Below are 25,864 nucleotides of genomic sequence, written 5' to 3' on the forward strand. Positions count from 1 at the left end.
GCTAACCTGGTAGCAAAAGCAGCAGCCCCTTTGCTAATGTAGCTAAGCTGTTAAGCAATGCAATTCTTTAGAGAAAAATGATTACAAGAGGCTGATAAAACAAATTTGTTTAATGTTTAAAGCCTTTGTCTGGAATATCTTTCAGGAATATCCCTGGATTCTGAGTGCCTCAGATGATCAGACCATCCGAGTGTGGAATTGGCAATCTAGAACCTGTGTTTGGTAAAGCAGGAGGCAGAGGGCTCAAAAAGAGTCTTCATTTTTCCTACTTTTTCATAATCAGCTTCTCTTACAACAATCTTCTCCCTTCCCAAATGGCTATGTCGGCTGATTAATTACTGATTGTATTTGTAGGATGCTTTTAAGTGCAAAATAATAAATGTAAAGGCAATCCCATATATGAATCTGGATCTTCCAGTAATTTCTTACCAGGAAGAGAAGTCATACAGCCTTTTAGAACAAGAACTTTTAGCTGGTTTTCAATTATTTTCCCAGAAAACCCGAGTCAAGGTCTAGACCTTTGTCTTATTTTGTGTTTGGAGCTGGAGCTTTACATAGAACCTTCCATGAAGAGTTAGGGACCATTTAAAGTGATGGCCTTGGCCTGGCGCCATGGCTCACGCTTGTAATCCCAACACTTTGGGAGGCCAAGGCGGGCAAATCACCTGAGTTCATGAGTTCGAGACCAACCTGGCCAAGATGGTGAAACCCCATCTCTACTAAAAATACAAAAATAAGCTGGACGCGGTGGCGCGTGCCTGCAGTCCCAGCTACTTGGGAGGCTGAGGCAGAGAATTGCTTGAACTGGGGAGGCAGAGGTTGCAGTGAGCCAAGATTGTGCCATTGCACTCCAGCCTAGGCAACAGAGTGAAACTCTGTCTCAAAATAATAATAATAATAGTAATAATAATAATAATAATAATAATAAATAAAGTGCTGGCCTTTAAAAGAGATACCTTACTAAAATCTCACAGATAATTTACAGTATGAACTACTGAGATTACATTTATTTTGATATTATAAAATATTTTTGAGAGGAGAGCTATGCAATCTCAGTTCTTCTGAAATTAGTAATATTTAAATACTAAAGCATTAGAGGCAAGAAGAGAACTGTTGTTGAATAGCTGACTGGGCTTATTATTATTAGTTCACAATTGGTAGGATGACCTACCTTTGTCTCCATAAAAATATAATTGGATAAGCATTTATTGAATATGGAGAAAGGTATTTAGTTTAGGAGTCTGTTGACTTCCACCTCTAATTTGGTATTGTCTTTTTTTTTTTTTTTTTTTGCAGTGTGTTAACAGGGCACAACCATTATGTGATGTGTGCTCAATTCCACCCCTCAGAAGACTTGGTAGTATCAGCCAGCCTGGACCAGACTGTGCGCGTTTGGGATATTTCTGGTGAGCTGCCCAAGTTCAGGGGACAACCTGGTCATGTCTGGTGCAAAACTGCAATTGCTTAAAATAGTGAGGAAAGTTGACTTAGAACTGGAAAATTTAGAATATTCTGTTTTATAATAGCGTCTTTGTTTCTGAGGGTGTTGAATCTGCTTTGATCGTTCTTCATATTGGAAGTCTTCTCTAAGAAAAGAGGTAACTCTAGAAAATTCATTTGATTTGAAGAAATTTTAACTCTACTTAGATCAGCTTTTAGTTAAAATCTATATACTGTTGGGACATTTGATTAAGAATCAGGCTTTGCACTACAAATAAGAAAAAAATACATCTATGACAAAAAGAAATTTTTAGAATAGATTAATACAGGGAAACAAGACTGTTGGACCCTGTTGCTTTATTTAAAAATAGTAAAATCTCTGTATTACTTTTCTTCTAGTGCAAGGAGCATGGTTGGGTTCTAGGAGTTGGTGACTTTTATGTCCAGAATACCTTTTTTTTTTTTTTTTTTTTTCTAAAAGGGAGTCTTGCTTTGTTGCCCAGGCCAGAGTGCAGTGGTGCGATGATCTTGGCTCACTGCAACCTCCACCTCCCGGGTTTAAGCAATTAAACAAGACAAGGGGAGATGGAGACAATTGTAGAGTAGAACCTCTAGATCATGCTGTCTTCATCGTTTTCAAAGGCTTAGAATGAAAGGGAGTAGTATAAACGAGGTATTGGAGATAGGGCAGTTGTACTTTCCTTCCCTAGGGCTTTGCCATTGCAGTTTTTCATCAGACTGACAAGGTTTTTTGAAGTACACCCAGATGTGACCAGCCATGCCAACAGGAGGAGCTAGACACAGGCACTGTGAACCTGTGTCCTCTCCTCACTGCCAGTACCAGGGAGCTTAGCATCTACTCTCCCAGTAACCTCACTATGGCTTTCCATGGTTTTTCACTGTGCACACATTCAAAGCACTCTCTCTGTCTCAGGATATAGGAGCCTGATGGGGTTTTGGATCCCAATTCATGCTGTTCCAGCTGATCGGGGCAATTTTTTTGTTTGTTTGTTTTTGAGACAGAGTCTCACTGTTACCCAGGCTGGAGTGCAGTGTCATGATTTCAGCTCACTACAACCTCCATCTCCTGGGTTCGATTACCCTGCCTCAGCCTTCCAAGTAGCTGGGACTATAAGCACATGCCACCATGCCCAGCTAATTTTTGTGTTTTTAGTAGAGACAGGGTTTCACTATTTTGGCCAGGCTAGTCTCGAACTCCTGACCTCAAGTGATTTGGCTGCCTCAGCCTCCCAAAGTGCTGGGATTACAAGCATGAGCCACTGCCCCCGGCCAGCAATTATCCAGAATAGCCTTTGTCAACCTGGATTCTGTGAGAGAATTAAGTGCTATAGAAAGTACTTTCAGCCAGGCGCGGTGGCTCAAGCCTGTAATCCCAGCACTTTGGGAGGCCGAGACGGGCGGATCACGAGGTCAGGAGATCGAGACCATCCTGGCTAACACGGTGAAACCCCCGTCTCTACTAAAAAATACAAAAAACTAGCCGGGCGAGGTGGCGGGCGCTTGTAGTCCCAGCTACTTGGGAGGCTGAGGCAGGAGAATGGCGTAAACCCGGGAGGCGGAGCTTGCAGTGAGCTGAGATCCGGCCACTGCACTCCAGCCTGGGCGACAGAGCGAGACTCCGTCTCAAAAAAAAAAAAAAAGAAAGTACTTTCAGTGGCTGTTTCCATAGTTCTTCCAAGAATGGTATATAGCTAATGCTATTCTAGATCATAGAGAATTTATTACATACCTAAACTGATGCTTTCAGGCATTAAGACTTAATTCTTTTCCAGAACACCAGGTTGAGAAGGGCTCTGCTCTAAGAGTAACGTTTGTGCCACCTGATGCCAGCCCAGCATGTTCCCTGCAGTCTAGCCAGTGCAGTTTGGGGGCAATCAGGTGGTTGGATTATTGGTGATCATGAAATGCTCAAGGCACGAAATACTTTTCTTTACCTTTTGCAGACAGAGAACATTTTTACATCAAAATTAAGGGCCCTAGATCAGAGAAGAGAGGGAGAGAGTGTGACACCATGGGGTTTATACTTGCTCTTGAATGTGTGAAGTGCATGGATTACTGTATAATAATCTTGCAATTGCTGTACTTTATTTATGTGGTAGTGAGAATTTTGTGCTAACTTGCTGTACTAATGTTAATGCTGTCTTTACCATTTCTAAGTGTTGTTCTTTACCCACAACTCTTGACTTCCAGTAACCCCTTAACCAGAGTGGAAGGAGATGCTTTGGTATTTAACAAAGTGCAGGAAGCTTTTGGGTTAGACTTTTATGCTTTCCTTCTCTAGAAATCAGCATATTCTTTTTCAGCAGAGTTCTTTTTTGCTATTGGGTTCAAATAAGTCAGAAAACAGGAAGAGGAATTAGCTTTCCTATCTGTTAAAGACCAGTGCTTATATTTCCAAAATGGAGAAGTTAGTTCTGAATAAGAGTATGAATACTCCCAAATTTAGAAGACTAATTCTAATTTTTTTGACTATCTTTTTTTGAAAGGGACACTCTCTGAGTTATTTAAGCAATAAGAGAATATAGAGATCTTTAAAGGAAAACCTATCTCTTGATACCTCTCCCATGGGGATTAAGCCCCACAGGGCTTAGCTTAACCTGAATCTTTTGTGTTAGCGTGGCAAAAACTATTTGTTTAAAAGGGAATGTATTTACAGACCTATACATAAAAGGTTACTTTCTTAGCTTGAGCTCCCAAGTAAACTGACAGTTAAATTATTTTAATAGGCTTGTACCTTTGCATGTCAAGCCCATGTAATTCAGGCTCAGTCTTTGAAATGGCTACTAAAAAAGTATTAATTTGCTGCCAAATCCTGTTATCATCCCTCTCTTTTTCCTGCTTTCCCTGGTCCGTATTGGGAGGTGTGCATCAAACTGGTCCATTCTGAGAGTGTCCTCTCCTCCCTCTGGATTTGGGTAGCTGCTGTAGAAATTTTCCGTCTGTCGTTCAGTCCTAGCAAGTGGCTTGTTGAAGGCTCAAATATTTCTTCTCTAAGTATCTTTTCACTGCCTGTCACCATTCATCTGTCTGTTTTTGCCCTTCCCCTTTTCCTGGATCATTACACGCAAATGCAACAAAGCCTTCCATTCTGTCATACAGCTTTCCTTTTAATGTGTTTGTTGAAGCTTATTGGAGGTGAAGTTTCTCACAGCTGTCTATCTTTGTATTTTCCTTTGAATCTGTTTCATATACCAGACTCATTAGAAAAAGTTGACAGATCTTATTAAAGGGACAAGTGTAATAAGTGAAAGGAGGCATCCCAGCAATAAAGTATTTATGAACCTTTGGGAGAATATATTGTAAAGCATCAGCTTTATTTCTGTCTACCTACTGGCTAAATGATCATCTTGGACAGAGGACAAAATAATTAAAATTGTTGTGGCCTTCTAAGCTCTTGCTTCTCCAGTGTTAAAATGTAGGTGCCACTATAACAAAAGAGATATATCACCGTTTTAAAACAATAAATATAAATGTGGTTATTAAACTTCTTATATTTTCCTACAGATGGCAAAGTTTAGGCTTAAAATGACTTAGGTTTTCTTTCCTTTTTTTTGAGACGGAGTCTCACTCTGTTGCCCGGACTGGAATGCAGTGGTGCGATCTCAGCTCATCGCAGCCTCCATCTCCCAGGTTCAAGTGATTCTCCTGCCTCAGCCTCCCAGGTAGCTGGGATTACAGACATGCACCGCCATGTCCAGCTAATTTTTGTCTTTTTAGTAGAGACAGGGTTTCACTGTTTGAGCCAGGATGGTCTCGAACTCCTGACCTCAGGTGTTCCACCTGCCTCTGCCTCCCAAAGTGCTGGGATTACAGACGTGAGCCACTGCGCCTAGCCTCCTTTTTTTTTTAATTTGAGACAGAATTTCGTTCTTTCACCCAGGCTGGAGTGAAGTGGTGCAATCTTGGCTCACTGCAACCTCTGCTCTACCCCCCCGCCATGCTGCCCGCTGGGTTCAAGCAGTTCCCCTGCCTCAGCCTCCCTAGTAGCTGGGATTACAGGCATGCGCCACCATGCCTGACTAATTTTCGTATGTTTAGTAGAGACGGGGTTTTGCCATGTTGGCCAGGCTGATCTCAAACTCCTGACCTCAGGTGATTCACCCACCTCGGCCTCCCAAAGTCCTGGGATTACAGGCGTGAGCCATCACGCCCAGCCTTTAGGTTTTATTTTCAGTAAGAGTTTTGGTTTTCCATTATACATAACTATCTTTTCTTAAAACATTTACAAGTGCTGGGTAATTTCATCTTCCACTTTCCCCCTAAAATACTTCAAAAGATAGGATTTTAATCTCAATTCTTTTTTTCTCATCTACAAACTGTTACAGTTTTACCTGCTTGCTCATTCCAAAGGTTTGTTATCAGAATCCAGTTACATAGCATACGCTCTGAAAACTGCAAAGTACTTTTCGAATGTGAGATAGTAGTAGTGTTATCATAATTTTGGTTCTGACTGTAGCACAAATAGCTTTTAAAGATAGTTGTACTTGGCCGGGCGCGGTGGCTCAAGCCTGTAATCCCAGCACTTTGGGAGGCCGAGATGGGCGGATCACGAGGTCAGGAGATCGAGACCATCCTGGCTAACATGGTGAAACCCCGTCTCTACTAAAAAATACAAAAAACTAGCCGGGCGAGGTGGCGGGCGCCTGTAGTCCCAGCTACTCGGGAGGCTGAGGCAGGAGAATGGCATAAACCCGGTAGGCGGAGCTTGCAGTAAGCTGAGATCTGGCCACTGCACTGCAGCCTGGGCGACAGAGCGAGACTCTGTCTCAAAAAAAAAATAATAATAATAATAAAGATAGTTGTACTTGAGCCATATACGTGGGTCCTCTACAAATAAGACTTATTATTCTGGTGTCTTTTTCCTTCGTTTTTAAGTTACAGCCTAATTCCTCCCAGTAAAACTAGCCTCCAAAGGTTTCAATGGCAAAATCCAAGTATTCAAATCTATAATCAGCCTTTTAAGCAGGAACTTAAAAGGACATGACAGTTTTAATTATCTTGTTCTTTGTCCAAGAGTCAAGTAGTAGGCATGAGTACACTTTTTTACATGGGTTGTGGTTTTACATTATTTTCTACCAAATAGCTGTTTTGTCCTTAATAGGCCTAGTTTCTGTAACCCATTTGGAACTTCTCCCATCCGCTGTTGAAAGGCTTCAAGTTGAGAAACACTGTGCTGTGGCCTCTTCAAATGGCTTTTCTTTTTTGAGATAGGGTCTCAGTGTCACCCAGGCTGGAGTGTAGTGGTGCCATCATGGCTCACTGCAGCCTCGACTTCCTGGGCTCAAACCATCCTCCTATCTCTCAGCCCCCCGAGTAGCTGGGATTATAGGCATGCGCCACTGCACCCAGCGAATTTTTTTTTTTTTTTTTTTTTTTTTTTTTGAGAGACGGGGTTTTGCCATGTTGCTCAGGCTGGTCTGAAACTCCTGGGCTCAAGCGATACACCTGCCTTGGCCTCCCAAAGTGCTAGGATTATAGGCTTGAACCACCATGCCTGCCTCAAATGGCTTTCCTTTAAAGATTCTTGAGCCTAGTCTGAAGATAGTGAGTTATCTCAGTTGATTGTTCACAGTCAGTTACAGATTGAACTCCTTGTTCCACTCTTTTCCCCATTCTCACTGCTGCACTTGACTAGTCTTTAAAAAAAAGGAAAAATTTTCTGAAATGATGGGAAAAAAGCTGCTATAAATTTTATGAAGTTGAGAGTAGAAATTGAATGTTTACCATTTGGGGCCACATTTCAAGAACACAAGAACACTGAAGAATGGAAAGTGGGCGTTAACTGAAGCAGACACCTCTTGAGGTAAGATTTGCAGAAGAAGAGGTTAAAGTGTGCCAGAAATTTGGGTCACCCTCCTCTGGAAAGAAGTTCCAGTAATGGATCTGTTTAAGTGCTAAGGGAGCAGAAGAGAAGATAGTGAACGTACTTCAATATTTTGAACATTTTTAGAAATAGGAATTCTTGAGTCTGTTTTCTTTTTTCAGTCTTTTCCATTTCTTTTTCTCTTCTTTTTCACTGTACTTTCTGTGTTTCTGGTACTGTGCTGTTTTAGATAACATTTATGTTTACATCTTTCATCCTGCTCCTTATCCCTTCAAAGGTCTAAGGAAAAAAAACCTGTCCCCTGGTGCAGTGGAATCGGATGTGAGAGGAATAACTGGGGTTGATCTATTTGGAACTACAGATGCAGTGGTGAAGCATGTACTAGAGGTACTTATCTTTACAGCCAGGGGCTGGATATGGGCTGTCATCTTGGGAAAGTCACAATATGCTGTTCATTTATTCATTTCTTCAACAAATATTTACAGAGTGCTTATTAAGTGCCAGGCACTGTTTGAGGTATAGAAACCAAACTGTGAGTGAACCAACAGAGAAATGAAGCTTATGTGCCACCTGAGGGAGAGTCTTATTACCTTATAAAGCCAGTGGGGAAAGGGAGAAGGCCAGGCACAGACTTCATCACCATCCCAAAGCAGAGCCCATTCTCAAGCTTTCTGTAAGGCAGGGCTGCAAGAAATTTAATCAAAGTTATTGAGAACCAGCCATGTGTAACGTTTGTGCAGGTGAGAAAACAGAAAAGCATAAGGGAAAGAAACTAGTTTTTCTTTCAAAAATTATCTAATCTTCATAGCTACCCACTGAAGTAGATATTATTATCCCTATTTAGCAGACAAAAAAGAAATTGAGATTTAGAGAAATTAAGCAGTCTACCAAAATCTACATGTATCTACTAAATAAATGTAAGAACTAAGATTTGAATTTGTATCTGACTGCAAAACCCAGGTGCTTTTCACTGCACTATGATATATCTCAATAATACTGCTAATTCAAAACTGCCTTATCCAGGATTCTGTCACACTATACCATATAAATGTATAAATAGGGTATACAGTTTCTTAAAATCAGCAGTTCTTAAACTTTTTGGTCTAAAGATGTCTTTAGACTCTTAAAATTTATTGAGGACCCCAAAGAGTTTTTGTTTATGTGGGGTATGTGTGTCAATTTTTTACCACATTTTAAATTAAAACAACTTTTAAAAACATGAAATGTATCAGCACACATTCTATTAGCTGTCAGAGCAATGATATCACATATCATGTGCTGGGAAACTCTATTGTATACTCATGAAATAATAAGAATGAAGAAGATAAATAGGCTGAGTGCAGTGGCTGACACCTGTAATCTCAGCACTTTGGGAGACCGAGGCTGGAGGATTACTTGAGGCCAGGAGTTTGAAACCAGCCTAGGCAACGTAGCAAGATTTTGTCTCTACCAAAAAACAAAAACAAAAAAACTGGGCATGGTGGTGCTCACTTATAGTCCCTTGGGAGGCTGAGGTAGGAGAATCACTTGAGTTTAAGACTGCAGGGAGCAATTAGTATGATTGTACCACTGCACTCCAACCTGGGTGACACAGCAAGACCTCATCTTAAAAAAAAAAAGAATGAAGAAGCCAACATCTTAGTAATATTATGAAAATAGTTTTCACCTTGCAGATTTCTTAAAAGAATCTTGGAGCTCCTTCAAGATCAGACTGAGATTTCTGCATTAAGTTATAAAATTTGTCGGTTGGGCACTGTGGCTCACGCCTGTAATCCCAGCACTTTGGGAGGCCGAGGCAAATGGATCATGAGGCCAGTATTTCAAGACCAGCCTGGCCAAGATGGTAAAACCCTGTCTCTACTAAAAATACAAAAAATTAGCCGGGCATGGTTGTAGGTGCCTGTAATCCCAGCTACTTGGGAGGCTGAGGCAGAGAATTGCTTGAACCCGGGAGGCAGAGGTTGCAGTGAGCCGAGATCAGGCCACTGCACTCCAACCTGGGCAACAGAACGAGACTCCATCTAAAAACAATAAAAATTAAAATAAAATTTGTCTGGAGATACTAATAATTTTTTGTAGAAATAAGATAAAAATGGGCAAGTAAAAAACAAAGCAGAATATCCTAAATGCAAATGAAGCTGAGTTTGGGGTTAGAAATATGTATTTGGAAATTCACATGAGAATTTGGGGTAATATTGGAGGACAGACATGATAATTCTGATGCTCAAAATTTTAGATCAGCATAGTCTCTTGAATCTGTTCACATGAAGAATAAATCAGGTATCTTTTACAATGGATAGCTTGATTCATTGATTTGGTTTGAGTGATGGCTATAAAGATGTTTTAGAAGAACCACTCTTTTTCTACAGGGTCATGATCGTGGAGTAAACTGGGCGGCCTTCCACCCCACTATGCCCCTTATTGTATCTGGGGCAGATGATCGTCAAGTGAAGATCTGGCGCATGAATGGTGAGTGAACTGGTTACATTATCACCACTAGGAAATTGCCAGCCAGCAAGGTAAAGTAGGCAGGTCTTCTGGACTCTGACCTATTTTTCTATCTCAGGCAATTAATTAATGCTAATGCCAGGAGCATAGAAATTATTTATTTTACAAATAAAATATATCATCTTCACAATTTTTATGTGTACAGTTAAGTGGTAATAAATATATTTATATTCTGTTTTCCTCCCTTCATTTCCTCCTTCACCCTCCCCATTCTACTCTCTATCTTAATACCCACTTTTTAGCTTCCACATATGAGTGAGAATATGCCATATTTATCTCTGTTCTTGCCTTCACTTAACACAATGGCCTCCTGTTGCATCCATCATTTTGCTGCAAATTACAGGATTTCATTCTTTTTTATGACTGAATAATATTCCATTGTGTGTGTGTGTGTAATTTTCTTTATTCATCCTTTGATGAGCACTTAAGTTAATTCCGTATTTTGGCTATTGTGAATAGTGCTGCAATAAACAAATATGGGGATGCAAATACCGCTTTGATATATTGATTTCCTTTATTTGGGTATATACCCAGTAGTGGAATTGCTGGATAATATGGTAGTTCTATTTTTAGTTTTTTGAGGAACCTCCATACTATTCTCCATTGTGACTATACTAATTTACATTCCCACCAACAGTGTAGGAGGGTTCCCCTTTCTCCATGCCATCGCCGCCATCTGTTATTGCCTGTCGTTTTGATGCAAGCCATTTTACCTGTGGTGAAATGATATCTCATTATGGATTTGATTTACATGTCTTTTATTTCTGTATATATGTGTATATATTTCAGCCTTTATGTTAAGGACACATTGATTTGTGTTTCTCTGGTAATTAGTGATGAGCATTTTGCCCAGACCAATATCCTGGGACAATTTCCCCAATGTTTTCTTCTAGTAGTTTCATGGTTTCTGGTCTTATATTTAAGTCTTTAATCCTTTTTGATTTGATTTTTGTGTGTGGTGAGAGATAGGAGTTTCATTCTTCTGCATATAGTTACCCCGTTTTCCCAACACTTTATTTTATGTTCTTGGCACCTTTGTTAAACATGAGTTGGCTATAGATTTGTGAATTTATATCTGGGTCCTCTATTCTGTTCCATTGGTCTGTGTGTCTGTTTCTGTGCCAGTACCACACTGTTTTGGTTACTCTAGCTTTGTAGTAAATTTTGAAGTCAGGTAGTGTGATGCCTCCAGCTTTGTTCTTTTTGCTCAGAATTGCTTTGGCTATTTGGGGTCTTTTGTGCTGCCATATAAATTTTAGGACTTTTTTACCTGTTTCTTTGAAGAATGTCTTTGATATTTTGATGGGGATTACAATAAATCTGTAAATTACTTTAGGTAGTAATTTACCCTGTCATTTTTACAATATTAATTCTTTAACCCACAGGCATGGAATATCTTTCCATTTTCGGGGGTCCTCTTCAACTTCTTTCATCGGAGTTTTATAGTTTTCCTTGTATGGCCCTTTTACTTCTTTGGTTAGAGTGATTCCTGGGCATTTTATATTTTTTGTAGTTACTATAAATGGGATTTCTTGATATTTTTTCAGATTGTTCACTGTTGGCATATATAAATGCCACTGATTTTTTGAGACGGGATCTCGCTCTGTCGCCCAGGCTGGAGTACAGTGGCTCTATCTTGGCTTCCTGCAACCTCCCCCTCCCCGATTCAAGTGATTTTCTTTTTTTTTTCTTTTTTCTTTTTTGTTTTGTTTTGTTTTGTTTTGAGACGGAGTCTCGCTCTGTCGCCCAGGCTGGAGTGCAGTGGCACGATCTCAGCTTACTGCAAGCTCCGCCTCCCGGGTTCCCATCATTCTCCTGCCTCAGCTTCCCAAGTAGCTGGGACTACAGGTGCCGCCACCTCGCCTGGCTAGTTTTTTGCATTTTTAGGAGAGACGGGGTTTCACCGTGTTAGCCAGGATGGTCTCCATCTCTTGACCTCGTGATCTGCCCGTCTTGGCCTCCCAAAGTGCTGGGATTACAGGCTTGAGCCACCGCGCCCAGCTCAAGTGATTTTCTTTTCTTTTTTTTTTTTTTTTTTTTTTTGAGGCAGAGTCTCGCTCTGTCGCCTGGGCTGGAGTGCAGTGGCCGGATCTCGGCTCACTGCAAGCTCCGCCTCCCGGGTTCACGCCATTCTCCTGCCTCAGCCTCCCAAGTAGCTGGGACTACAGGCGCCCGCCACCTCGCCCGGCTAGTTTTTTGTATTTTTTTTTTTAGTAGAGACGGGGTTTCACCGGGTTAGCCAGGATGATCTCGATCTCCTGACCTCGTGATCCGCCCATCTCGGCCTCCCAAAGTGCTGGGATTCCAGGCTTGAGCCACCGCGCCCGCCCTCAAGTGATTTTCATACTTCAGCCTCTTGAGTAGCTGGGACTACAGGCACACACCACCACACCCGACTAATTTTTGTGTGTGTGTGTGTGTGTGTGTTTTTTTTGAGACGGAGTCTGGCTGTGTCGCCCAGGCTGTAGTGCAGTGGTCGGATCTTAGCTCACTGCAAGCTCCGCCTCCCAGGTTCACGCCATTCTCCTGCCTCAGCCTCCCGAGTAACTGGGACTACAGGTGCCGGCCACCACGCCCGGCTAATTTTTTTTGTGTTTTAGTAGAGATGGGGTTTCACCGTGTTAGCCAGGATGGTCTTGATCTCCTGACCTCGTGATCCGCCCGTCTCGGCCTCCCAAAGTGCTGGGATTACAGGCGTGAGCCACTGCGCCCAGCCTTTTTTTTTTTTATTTTCTAGGTCCTTGAGATGCTTCATTAGATTGTTCATTTGGAGTCTTTCCTTTTTTTTTTTTTTGACATAGGTGTTTATGTTATAAACTTCATTCTTAGTACTGCTTTTGTTATTTCCCATAAATTTTGATACATTGTATTGCCATTTTCATTCATCTCAAGCAATTTTTAAATTTCCTTCTTAATTTTTTCATTGATCCATTAGTCTTTCAGGAACATGTTGTTTAACTTATATGTGTTTGTATTTTCTGAGGTTCCCCTTGTTATTTATTTCTGGTTCCATTGTGTTCAAAAAAGATACTTAATATGATTTGTTTTTTACAATTTTTTCAAACTTGTTTTGTGGCCTAAAGTATAGTTTATTCTGGAGAATGTTCCATGTGCTGATGAAAAGAATATTCTGTAGCCATTGGGTGAAATGTTCTGTAAATTTCAGTTAGGGCTATTAGATCTAGTGTGTAGTTTAACTCCACTGTTTCTTTGTTGATTTACTGTCTAAATGATCTGTCTGTTTTTGAGAGTGGAGTATTAGTTCTCCTACTATTATTATATTGTAGTCTATCTCTCCTTTTGGATCTATTAGTGTTTGCTTTATATACTTGGGAGCTTTGGTGTTAGGTGCACAGATATTTATAATTGTTATTTCCTCTTGCCGAGTTGACCCCTTTATCATTATATAGTGACCTTCTTTGTCTCTTTTTAGAGTCTTAGGTTTGGTAGTCTGTTTTATCTGATACAAGTATAGCTATGCCTGCTCTTTTTTGGTTTCCAATTTCATGGAATGTCTTCCACCACTTCATTTTCAGTCTATGTGTATCTGTATAGGTGAAATGGGTTTCTTGAGGGCAGCATATAGTTAGGTCTTCTCTCTATCCATTTAGCCACTCTATGCCTTTTAATTGAAGAATTGAGAGCATTTGCATTCAGTGATGTTATTGATAAGTACGGACTTATTACTGCTGTTTTTTGCTTATTTTCTGTTTTTTTTTTTTTTTTTTTTTTTTTTTTTTTGAGGCTTCTCTCTTCCTTTTCTGTCTTTTGTGGTTAAGTGATTTTCTTTGGTAATATGTCTTAATTTGATGCTTTTTATTTTTAGTAAGTATATTATAGGTTTTTGTGCTGTAATTACTATGAGATTCACAAAAAAAAATCTTATAGATAGAATAAGGTATTTTAAAGAGATGACAGCTTATCTTATATCACAAACAAGAACAAAAAGGCAAAAACACACTCAGGAATTATACATTTAACTCCATTTCTGCTCCTGCATTTTTGACTATCTCTTAACATGTTGCTATAGCTATTATTGCTTTTGATAGATTTGTCTTTTGGGCTTCATAGTAAAGTTATAAGTGGATTGCACACCACCATTATAGTAATGTAGTATTCTGGGTTTGTCTGTGAACCTAATTTTACATCTTGAGTTTTATATCTTGAAAAGTTTTCTTTTTGCACGTTAGTGTTTTTTTCTTTCAGATCGAAGAACTACTTTTAATACTTACTGTAAGATGAGTCTGGTGGTGGTAAATTCTCTCACCTTTTGTTTGTCTGGGAAAGACTTCATATTTGGAAAATAAAATAATCTTGCTGGGTACAGTATTCTTAGATGTCGGGTTTTTTCTTTGAACACTGAAAATGTCATTCCTCTCTCTCGGCCTGTATGGTTTGCATAGGAACATCTATTGCCAGACAATCGGAGCTCCTTTATGTGTTCTTTGCTTCTTTTCTCTTGCTTATTTTAGGATCCTTTCTTTGTCCTTGACTTTTGAGAGTTTGACTTTTATATGCCTTAGGGTAGTCTTATTTAAGTTGGACCTGTTTGGTGTTCTCAGGCCTTCCTGTACCTGGGTATTTCTTTCTTCTGAAGTTTTGGAAAATTTTCTGTGATTTTTTTTTTTTTGAATAAGCTTTCTACCCTTGCTCTTGCTTAGCTCCCTCTTGAAAACCAATCATTCTTTTTTTTTTTTTGAAACAGAGTTTCTCTCTTGTTGGCCAGGCTGGAGTGCAATGGTGCGATCTCGGCTCACCACAACCTCCGCCTCCTGAGTTCAAGTGATTCTTCTGCCTAAGCCTCCTGAGTAGCTGGGATTATAGGCATGCGCCACCATAACCAGCTAATTTTGTATTTTTAGCAGAGATGGAGTTTCTCCATGTTGGTCAGGCTGGTTGCAAACTCCTGACCTCAGGTGATCCGCCCACCTCAGCCTCCCAAAGTGCTGTGATTACAGGCATGAGCCACCACGCCGGCCAATCGTTCTTAAATTTGGTCTTTTGAGGCAATTTTCTGTTTCTTGTAGTCTTGTAGGTGGTCTTTGTTCCTTTTCATTCTTCTTTTTTTTTTTTTCTCCACCGACTTCTTTTTTTTTTTTTTTTTTTTTCTTTTTTTGAGACAGCCTTGCTCTGTTGCCCAGGCTGGAGTGCAATGGTACAATCTCAGTTCACTGCAACCTCTACCTCCCAGGCTCAAGCGATTCTCCTGCTTCAGCCTCCCAAGTAGCTGGTATTACAGGCATCTGCCACCATGCCTAGCCAATTTTGGTATTTTTAGTAGAACCAGGGTTTCACCATGTTGGCCAGGCTGGTCTCGAACTCCTGACCTTGTGATCCACCCACCTCAGCCTCCCAAAGTGCTGGGATTACAGGTGTAAGCCACTACATCTGGCCTGACTATGTATTTTTCCAATAGCCGGTCTTCAAGCTCACTGATTTTTTTCCTCCACTTGGTCCCGTCTGCTATTCAGAGTCTCTAATGAGCTCTTCATTTCAGCAAATGTGTTTCTGTTTCAAGATTTCTGTTTGATTTATTTTCATTGTTTCAATCTCTTTGTTAAACTTCTCTGGTAAATTTCTGAATTGTTTTTCAGCCATCTCTTGGAGATAACAGGATTTCCTTTAAACTACTGGTTTGAATTCTTTGTTAGAGATCAGAAATGTCTGTCATTTTAGGGTCAATCATTGTATTTTTGCTTTGTCCTTGTGGGGAGGTTATGGTTCCGAGTTTGCTATTGTTACTTTTGGGTATACACCTATGTCTTTGTGTTGAAAGATTAGTTACTTATTCCAGTTTTCTCTGTTTGGCTTGCTTTGGTTTTTATTGGATATATTTACTTAGCAAATCTTTACTGCTCGGTCACTTCCTCCTTTTTGGCTTTAGGTGACACCTTAAGCCCAGGTTCACCTTGGCTTTAGTAAATGACCCGAGCATTGTCTGTCCTGAATGGGGAGGTCCCAAAGGGATTATCCCAGCTGTGTGTCAAGGCTGGCTAGAGGTTCTTGTATGGGGGGACCTGTGGAACACACTTCCTGCAACGCAGTGCTACTTGGCATCTCCTTTGGCCAAGTAACAGAGCAAGTTTCTGGGGCTGGGTATGATAGTGCTGCCTCCCCACTTTCTCTCTGCCTGTCCTCAGGGATATTTCCTCTCAGGCAGTCGTGATGCCTCCCATGGGTTAAGTCAAGATTAGATGTCCTGCCAGGGCACCCGGGAAGATGGGGCAGATAGTTGACCACCTCAGTCTTACTTTTTGCAGTGTAGAAACCATGAGTTGGGGGAAGGGGCATTGCAGATGTGGAAATCAGATTCTCTTACCATCTGCTCAGAGTTTTTTCATCTTTCTGTGGCCCCGGGAACTGTCTCATTGTCATATTTGAGGTCTGGGTTGTTGCTGATGAAAATCTCAGCCCTGTATATTTGTTTTGGGTTTTCTGTGGAGGGGAGTGAAGCCAACTTGTTTCTATACCACTGTTTTGCAACTGAAAGTATTCCTTCTTTCCCTTTTTTCCTGTGATGGTACCCTTGTTTTGAGGAGTATGAACATAGAATTCATCCATTCATTTGACAAATATTTATTGAGTACCTCCTTTGTACTAGACTTTGTTTAAGGCTCTGGAGATACAGTGGTGGCTAAAACAGATAAGGCCCCTGTCTTAAGGAGCTCATATTTGTTCTAAAATGGCAGCTCCTAAAGTGGCAGGTCCCTGAAAAAAAAATAAAAAATAACAAAAATTAAAAGGGCAGCTAGGACAAATTGTTATCAGGACAGATAAAACAGGATAAAGGGATGGCAAATGATGAAAAAGAGGTGTTTGTTTTTTTGAGACAGGGTCTTGCTCTCTTGCCCTGCAGTTCAGTGGTGCATTCATGGCTTACTGCAGTCTTGACCTCCTGGGCTCGGGTGATCCTCCCCCTCAGCCTCCTGAGTAGCTGGGACTACAAACGTGTGCCACAACACCCAGCTACTTTTTGTATTTTTTGTAGAGGTGGAGTTTTGCCATGTTGCCCAGGCGAATCTCGAACTCCTAGGCTCAAGTGATCCCCCTACTTTAGCTTCCCAAAGTTCTGGGATTACAGGTGTGAGCCACCATGTACGGCCAAGGGAAGATGTGTTATAATCAATAAGAGGGTCAGAATGAAAGAACCAAGACATGTAAAGATTAAGAGACTTAAATGAAGGAGATTGCCATGTTAGAAAGAAGTTGGAAATTTAGCATTCTGTAATAGTACTTAGTTCTTGATTAAAAGGATATCATATCTCCAAATCCTAAAGTTATAGTAGTAGGGAATTGTGATGACCTAATTCTTTTTGTCCTTCAGAATCAAAGGCATGGGAGGTTGATACCTGCCGGGGCCATTATAACAATGTATCTTGTGCCGTCTTCCACCCTCGCCAAGAGTTGATCCTCAGCAATTCTGAGGACAAGAGTATTCGAGTCTGGGATATGTCTAAGCGGTAAGGTAGTCATCAGTGTTGTGTGAACTTTCTCTTACTCTCTCTTTTAAAACTAGATTGGAATACTTCTTTTTTTTTTTTTTTTTTTGAGGCAGAGTCTCGCTCTGTCGCCCAGGCTGGAGTGCAGTGGCCGGATCTCAGCTCACTGCAAGCTCCGCCTCCTGGGTTCACGCCATTCTCCTGCCTCAGCCTCCCGAGTAGCTGGGACTACAGGTGCCCGCCACCTCGCCCGGCTAGTTTTTTGTATTTTTTAGTAGAGATGGGGTTTCACCGTGTTAGCCAGGATGGTCTCGATCTCCTGACCTCGTGATCCGCCCGTCTCGGCCTCCCAAAGTGCTGGGATTACAGGCTTGAGCCACCGTGCCCGGCCTGGAATACTTCTTTATGTCTCTCATCATCTTCAGCATGTAGACAAATCAAATCATGTATTATGAAAATTTGAAGAGACCTAGAGATCAGTCAGCATTTACAAATTTTCCATCAAATAGAAATCTCCACATTTATTATTTTTTGCCTCTAAATTTAAACATTTTTTCTTCTTCCCCCTTTCTCTGGTTCTGTAGCTAGAGAAGTAAGAAATGCAGAATGAAAGCCTTAAAATTATGCTGAAAAGGGGAAATCTGTATATCATAATAATTGGTCAGTTTTGAAGTCTCCTCTTTTTGTTCTTTGGTAGAACTTATCACGACTATTGTTACTTAGGATATGCAGTTTACTCTCCCTGATTTACATTTTAATCAGCTTGCTGGCTTACCATTTAATATTCTTGTGTAGGATGGGCTGAAGATTCCTAGGAAATTAATATTTTTCTTTTTGTGTACCTTTTCTAGGACTGGGGTTCAGACTTTCCGCAGAGACCATGATCGTTTCTGGGTCTTAGCTGCTCACCCTAACCTTAACCTCTTTGCAGCAGGTAAGGGCCATTTTCTCTCTTTTTTCTTTGTTTTATATAAGACTTGAAAGTGATTATTAGCTTTGTCTGTAGTAAATGTATAGTAGGATGACAAGAAGAAGAAGAAGGACTCTCAGAGCCACTTAGTTGAAGCTTTTCTCCTTTTTTTCTTCCACTTTATATGTACATAAAATGATGTGTGGTGAAAAATGCTTTGAAGAAAAATTAAAGTTAAGGGAGATAGAGATGGATGAGTATGGGGACTACTGCTTTATATTGGGTGTTCAGAAAAGTGAAAGGGTATGAGGCAATGGGAACAGCAAATGCAGAGACTGTGTTGTGAGAGGTGCTTAGCATGTCACCATCGCATGCTAAGGAACACCAAAGAGGCCAGCCAGTTGGAGCACAGTGAGTAAGGGACTAAGTAATAGGTGAGGTCAGGCCAGATCGTGTATTGCCTTCTATGCTATGGTTAGAACTTAATATTTTATTCTGAATAAATGGAAAGCCATTGGAAGGTTTTGGGCAGGAAAGTGACATGATCTGGTTTATATTTGGAGAGCAAACAGTAGAACAAAAGTGGAAGGGTTCTCTAAGGGACAATGATGCTAGTAGGGAAAGAGCAAAACATTTTAAAAAACAGAATCATAAAGAGTTTTTAAACTAACATTCATTTTTTCAGTAAATACTTTTTTTTTTTTTGAGGCGGAGTCTCGCTCTGTCGCCCGGGCTGGAGTGCGGTGGCCGGATCTCAGCTCACTGCAAGCTCTGCCTCCCGGGTTTACACCATTCTCCTGCCTCAGCCTCCCGAGTAGCTGGGACTACAGGCACCTGCCACCTCGCCCGGCTAGTTTTCGTATTTTTAGTAGAGACGAGGTTTCACCGTGTTAGCCAGGATGGTCTCTATCTCCTGACCTCGCGATCCACCTGTCTCGGCCTCCCAAAGTGCTGGGATTACAGGCTTGAGCCACCGTGCCCGGCCAGTAAATACTTTTTATACTCTTTTTATATGCTAGAGACTGAGGAAGGACAGAAATTATAATTTCTGCCTTCAGGGAATTCATGTTATAATGTGGATGATAGACCTAAATGATTACAGTGCAGGATGATAAGTACTATAATGGAGGTTTGTACAAAGCATTAGGGGAACACAGAAAAGGGCAGTGTGAATAGTATTAGAAAAGGATTCACAGAGAACTATTTAAATAAAGATTCCAAGAATTGTGAGAATTTAGGCAAATAAGAGATGTATTCAGGTGTCTTGTCTTTTATTAATAGCATACAGATACAATCTTCATCCTTATGTATCTCCAATTTCCAGGTTTTTTTCTTGCCTACAGCTTAATTCTTTCTCCTCTTCTCCCTGTCCCCCAGGCCATGATGGTGGTATGATTGTGTTTAAGCTGGAACGGGAACGGCCAGCCTATGCTGTTCACGGCAATATGCTACACTATGTCAAGGACCGATTCTTACGTCAGCTGGATTTCAACAGCTCCAAAGATGTAGCTGTGATGCAGCTGCGGAGGTAAATCGGACTTGTTTCTTTCCTCCCAACCCTCTCATCTATCACCCTGATACAACTCCCACAAACAAGACTCTTCTTTTATTTATTTATTTACTTGTATTTATTTATTTATTTTGGAGACGGAGTCTCATTCTATCACCTAGGCTGGAGTGCAGTGACACGACCTCGGCTCACTGCAACCTCTACCTCCTGGGTTCAAGCGATTCTCCTGCCTCAGCCTCCCGAGTAGCTGGGATTACAGGCATGTGCCACCACGCCTGACTAATTTTCTGTTTTTAGTAGAGATAGGTTTTCACCATGTTGATCAGGCTGGTCTCGAACTCTTGACCTTGTGATCTGCCCACCTCGGCCTCCCAAAGTACTGGGATTGCAGGAGTGAGCCACCGCACCCGACCAAGACTCTTCTTTTAAATGACGTTTTGGATCTCGTATTCTGTCACAGATGGAATCCCCATTAGATGAGCCTGCTCAGTGTAAACCCAATGAGTGAGGGAGGCAAGGAAGTGGTCATGATTAGAATGATAGTTCCCTTCTTGAGAATGCTAGTGACCATGTGGATGGAAAATCATTCTGCCACAATTTGTTGGGTCTCTTGCAAGCCAGAGGAAGTTTCTTGATAGAGAATGGCCCAAACTGGTAACAGAACTTTTTGCCTTTATTTGGCATTTCTTGTCTTTAACTGTCCATTGCCTTCCCTCAAAAAGCACACAGCTCTGAACCAGAATATATGTCCCTGGAAACTCTTAATTCTGAAGATATGATAACCTCTGGGATGCCTGGCAAAAGGAACTGTCCTTTTGAAAAGCCAGCTGCATCAGCATGCTGAAACATTAATGGTGGCAAACTTTGGCATGAGGTTTTGATAACCGCCCTCTAGCATCACTACAATAAAAAAAATGGGTTTATGTGAACACTCCAAGGGACAGGAGAAACCAGCCAGAGACAAATCACATTATGTTACTGTGTGGTGTCCACTGCAATTATGCGTAGGAATTTCAGTCCCACTCACTACAGTGAGTGCTAACCCTACCTACCTTCTATTGAATAATTTGACTTCTACTATGGCTTACTTTTTAAAACTGTTTGTTCAAAGCTGAGCTCGGGAAGTTGCCAAGCCTTAAAGGAAGAGAAGACAATATGTATTCATTTTACTCCTGATTATAAAAGTGATGAGTCTATAGTGTAAAGATTGGATAAATAGGAGGTGTGGGGGTGATTCCTTTCTTCCTTCTATTCTTATGTGTCTTCCCTGTTTTTTCCTTTTTCTATATATATCTCTAGTGGTTCCAAGTTTCCAGTATTCAATATGTCATACAATCCAGCAGAAAATGCAGTCTTGCTTTGTACGGTAAGTAACCTGTGGAGCCCTCCTAAGTTCTCCCCATTTTCCATAGGTCTCTTTCTTATGCCCTTAGGGAATCTCTAATGGCTTCTTAAAAACTATTTAATGGTCAGTTTGTGAGAGCTGACACAGTGATCACTCAGAGACTCAAATCAGGTAGGTTTCAGTTGTAAACATATTGAGCATTTGTGAACTGCCTATCTTTCATAAAGCTGAACTTAATGGAGCATCAGGATGAATGACCCAGATCACTAGAAATAATTTGAGGGAATGTTTAGACTGTATATATCCTATGGAAAGAAAATGTTTACCTTGATTCCTTCCTTTGGGTGAAAATAGAAGAACTATGATTTTGAGAGGGAGTTCATGTCAGTGGGGTTGGCTTCAGAGTCATCAAAGAGTCCTCTCTGTTTCTTGCAACAGAATTTGAAAAAAAAAAAAAAAAAATGACATTCTAATTTTAGTGCCCTGGTGGCCAAGTTAAAAGGAATGAAGTTATATGTCTTTCCTTATATAGCTGTATTGTCTAATCTTTTCTTCTTTAATATCTAGCAGTCCCATATTCTGACAGTTTTCTTTCATGTTTTTTCTTTTCTTCTTTTTCCAATAAACATTTGCATTCCTATAGTGTCTTTTCTTTGATGTCTTTTTTTTCTTTCCAGTGGTTGAGTACTCAGTTGATGAGTCCTCAGGGTGGGGTACCAGAATATCAGGGTCCTAGTCTGCTAATTTGTGGAATAGAGAGCAGTTCTTACTTTCATTCAGATAATATCTGCATCTTTGGAAGATAAAGAAAATAAAGTGGCATCAGTGCTGAGTTGTTTGGCAAAGAGCCCTATAATTCATAGATGTAGAAACAGTCAAATGCCCTCTGGGTGAAGGGTAAGAAAAGTATGGTTTCAGATTGATGTCTGTGCAATGGAACTGTTTTCTCTGTCACAGTAAACTGGAAAACTGTTATCTTGGGTGCTTCTCACTAACATTTTAATTTCCCCTTTTCTTCTACAGAGAGCTAGCAATTTAGAGAATAGTACCTATGACCTGTACACCATCCCTAAAGATGCTGACTCCCAGAATCCTGATGGTAGGTGTTCTTTTTGTCTACCCCACTCTGCTTCCAGCTCTCCTCACCCGCATCATAACTCCTCTTCAAGTTTTTCACATTCCATCCGCAAGCCATGGCCACATCACTCATGTCTGTTGGCAGGTGCTGCTGACAGTTGCATCAGCGGCGACCATGGTGTGAAATATTCATGTTCCTCCTCCATTTTATTACCCCAGCTAGATATATATATTTTATAATTTGGTTATTAGAAACTCTACATTTTCTCTTTCAGCACAGCATGTTATCCTAGTTTATTGTCAGTTGATACGACTTTCACCCTGGTAGTTTCATTTATTTAAAAATGTGGTTCCAATCTTACAATGCCTCATCCTGGGACTAGGGATTTATACTCTCCCATCCACATCCAGATCCGATTTGCTTCCTTTTGCGTGTCAAAAAGATGAGGCTGCTAACAGCCCCACACCCCACCTGGGATCCCAGGATCCAGCTGAGACTCCTGACTACCTCTTCCATCACCACCATCCCTTGTTGATGTCCTTGTGATTAGAACTTGCTGACAAAACATTCTCAGAATGGATTTGACTATTGCCTATGGTCCTTTCAGTGCACTTCCTCCAGCGGGTTTATAGCTAGTACCAGATCAGAGATTTATTCTGCATATCCCCACTCTTACTGGCATACTTTCATGATGTTTTAGACCCCATCAACAGTTTCCTGAGAAATAATTTACTAGCTCTGTTTCTTTTCTGGGTGCCACTGGGTTATTATTGTTGCTAATCTATCTCCTCTCTTTTAAATGTGTTCATAGTGAGAGGAAGAAAATATATTTGTATTTAGTATCCATAAGTCAAATTCTCCCTTATAAGTTAGTTAAGCCATTTCTGACTAAATCTTATGGTTTGGTACCTCCCAACTCAGCCCTTTGCTTTTTTTCTTTTTTTTCCATCTGTGTTTACAATTAATAGAATTTAAAATATTTTGTTTTGTTTTATTACCACTTTTATTTTCTGTACTTCATTTTTTGAGGGAGATAATAACAAAGGAGCAGCCCAATGGTGGGCAACAGTGATAGGCTTGAATAATGCAGATTCCTGGCCCCTGGAAAATGGGAGTGTTAGTTTTGATAATAATTAGTTTCATAAATTGCCTGCCACTCCAGATGCCAGGGGCAAGACTAGCCAACATGTTCTCTCCAGTTTTCTGCTGGTCTAATAGGTAAAAGAGTATTTTGATGTACCCTTCTGTTTATCCTTCTACAAGTTTCCCAGAGAATGGAGTGTCCATTTCAAAACTAGTAAGCCACTGAACTGAGAAACATTTTTTAATTCTCGTCAAGTTGATAAGAATGGTCAGTTGACATTTACAGAGCAACAGCTTGGTTCTAAATACCACCCAGCACCAAGCTCTCCTGTCAAGATTTAGTTGGGAGTGCTCTGTCCCACCCTGCCCTACTAGGAAGTCTGCATTTGCATGTTAAAAGCAGCAGAGCAGCTGCATCCTGGGGAGGGGGTCCTATGACACAGGCTTGCTTTGCTGCAGCTTGGCCAGGGAGGCCCTGCTCGTTAGCTTGATGGAGTGTGCTGTCTCCCAAGATGGGCGGCCCTTCTGCCAGTACATGATGTTGGCTGAAATGCAACCACTTGGCCTAGAGAAAAGAGCCTTGGCAGGGGTGGTGGTTGGTGTTTGGAGGGGACTGGTGGGGAAAAGTCACTCAATAATAGCCCCAGGTTATGGCTGAATTAGGAAGCAGCTCAACTGGCAAAGCCAAGATGGCATCCAGCAAGACTGGCAGCTCCATGGCACCCGACTATGTCACCTGCCAGTGACTCACCACATGCTCCCACCCTTTGGTTTTGTTCTTCTCAGCGCCTGAAGGGAAACGATCCTCAGGCCTGACAGCCGTTTGGGTCGCTCGAAATCGGTTTGCTGTCCTAGATCGGATGCATTCGGTGAGTTAAGACTAAAAGCGGAAACTAATTTGGGGAGTGTGGTGGCAGCGGCCTGTGTATTGCAAAATAAAGACCATTGTTTTTTCTATTCTTCCCCCCGAGCAGCTATGATTCTCATGTATTGGCTATACCTCTGTCTCTAGCCCTACACTAAACCCTCTTGGGGGAAAGGCATTAAAACTGATTTGATTGGGTTGATTGCTGTGGCTCTGGGTTTAAGAACCAAGCTAAAGTCACTGTTGACTACAGGAGTCCAAAATGCATCAAATCTGAAGTGAATGGGCTGGATGAGGAAATTTCCCTTCTCGTTCTGCTGTCTCCATTGTTACTTGAAATGTAATAGGTCCAGCACAAGATAAAGCACTCTGAAGAAAATATTTAACAAAATTTAAGCCCCAGAAACACTGTTTTCTCTCTGTTGTTCATTAAGGAATTCAGACTTTAGTTGGGACTTCTCAGTATATTTTAGTTGGAGGAGAAAAAATATGTATTAAGGCCCTTAGAGAAGATTTTGGTTGGCTTGGTCTGTCTGCAGTGGTCATTGACATGGACAGGACAAAAAATACTTGTTAATTGACACTGAGGAACAATTGCTGAGAGACATCATCAGTTGCCATCATCATCTATACACACTTCTTCTCTTAACCCCATCTTTAATACTTATTGCAGCTTCTGATCAAGAATCTGAAGAATGAGATCACCAAAAAGGTACAGGTGCCCAACTGTGATGAGATCTTCTATGCTGGCACAGGCAATCTCCTGCTTCGAGATGCGGACTCTATCACACTCTTTGACGTACAGCAGAAGCGGTAACATATCAGGTGCCCCTAAGCAGACAGCCATGTAGTTGGGGAGAGTGGACATCTTTAGTGGGAACCTTTTTCCCCAAGTGAGTTTGTCTTGTTGCTTGGCCACTTCTTGTGCTCCAAGACTCTTTGTAGTAACTTTTCCTTTCTGTGATCACTCTCCATCCTGCATGTCCACACTAGCATTACAGTGAGAGTCTTGGTTATTTATCTGTTTTTACAGTACTTACCTGAACAAAGCGTGTTCTCAGGGCTTAGAACGAGAGAGACACAGAGATTAATAACATAGTTCCTATATTTAAAGGAGCTTACAGTCCAGTGGTGAAAATAGACATACACAGATTCCCTAATAATACAAGGAAATGAGGGAGAGGGGGTTGAGGAGGGGGAAAGTGAACAGTGTAAGCCAAAATGTTTAAGTCACTGAGCTACTATGTAGAAATTACATTATTTTGTGTAATTAGTATTGCATTAAGAAATTGGGGTTTACATTAATTAGAGGGTGCAATTGATGTAGATCATAGCCTGAGACAAGGGAAATAGATCCATTCATGTTTGCACATCTCTGTCTATCTCAGGACTCTGGCATCTGTGAAGATTTCTAAAGTGAAATATGTTATCTGGTCAGCAGACATGTCACATGTGGCACTACTAGCCAAACACGGTGAGTCTTCATTATATCCACCCTGATTTAGAGACCAGTCCCTCCCACCCCCATTCCTGCCAGTCTACGGCACTTACCCTATCCAACAGAACACTCATGCCCTTTGCCTCTTACAGCCATTGTGATCTGTAACCGCAAACTGGATGCTTTATGTAACATTCATGAGAACATTCGTGTCAAGAGTGGGGCCTGGGATGAGAGTGGGGTATTTATCTATACCACAAGCAACCACATCAAATATGCTGTCACCACTGGGTAAGTTAATTATCTGGGATACAGAATGGGAGAAGGCAGCTTCCTGAAATCACTGTCCTGTCTTGAGATGTAACTGAAGTCCTCCATGAACTTCCTTCATGGAAAAGTCTTT

General features: G+C 41.1%; 1 protein-coding gene across 1 annotated transcript in view; it reads left to right on the forward strand.

Annotated features, from left to right (window-relative positions):
* COPA (coatomer protein complex subunit alpha) overlaps positions 1-25,864 on the forward strand; it is a 51,646-nt gene that overhangs the window by 9,264 nt on the left and 16,518 nt on the right. Inside the window, exons 5-17 of the mRNA XM_010360748.2 lie at positions 146-222; positions 1,297-1,406; positions 7,563-7,672; positions 9,655-9,754; positions 17,118-17,253; positions 18,084-18,166; positions 19,520-19,670; positions 20,952-21,018; positions 22,021-22,096; positions 23,945-24,027; positions 24,697-24,836; positions 25,412-25,497; positions 25,614-25,752. Of these exons, the coding sequence (XP_010359050.1) occupies positions 146-222; positions 1,297-1,406; positions 7,563-7,672; positions 9,655-9,754; positions 17,118-17,253; positions 18,084-18,166; positions 19,520-19,670; positions 20,952-21,018; positions 22,021-22,096; positions 23,945-24,027; positions 24,697-24,836; positions 25,412-25,497; positions 25,614-25,752 (1,358 nt within the window). The remainder of the gene's footprint in view (positions 1-145; positions 223-1,296; positions 1,407-7,562; positions 7,673-9,654; positions 9,755-17,117; positions 17,254-18,083; positions 18,167-19,519; positions 19,671-20,951; positions 21,019-22,020; positions 22,097-23,944; positions 24,028-24,696; positions 24,837-25,411; positions 25,498-25,613; positions 25,753-25,864) is intronic.

Source organism: Rhinopithecus roxellana, chromosome 8 (assembly GCF_007565055.1).
Source record: "Rhinopithecus roxellana isolate Shanxi Qingling chromosome 8, ASM756505v1, whole genome shotgun sequence".
Taxonomy (NCBI): domain Eukaryota; kingdom Metazoa; phylum Chordata; class Mammalia; order Primates; family Cercopithecidae; genus Rhinopithecus; species Rhinopithecus roxellana.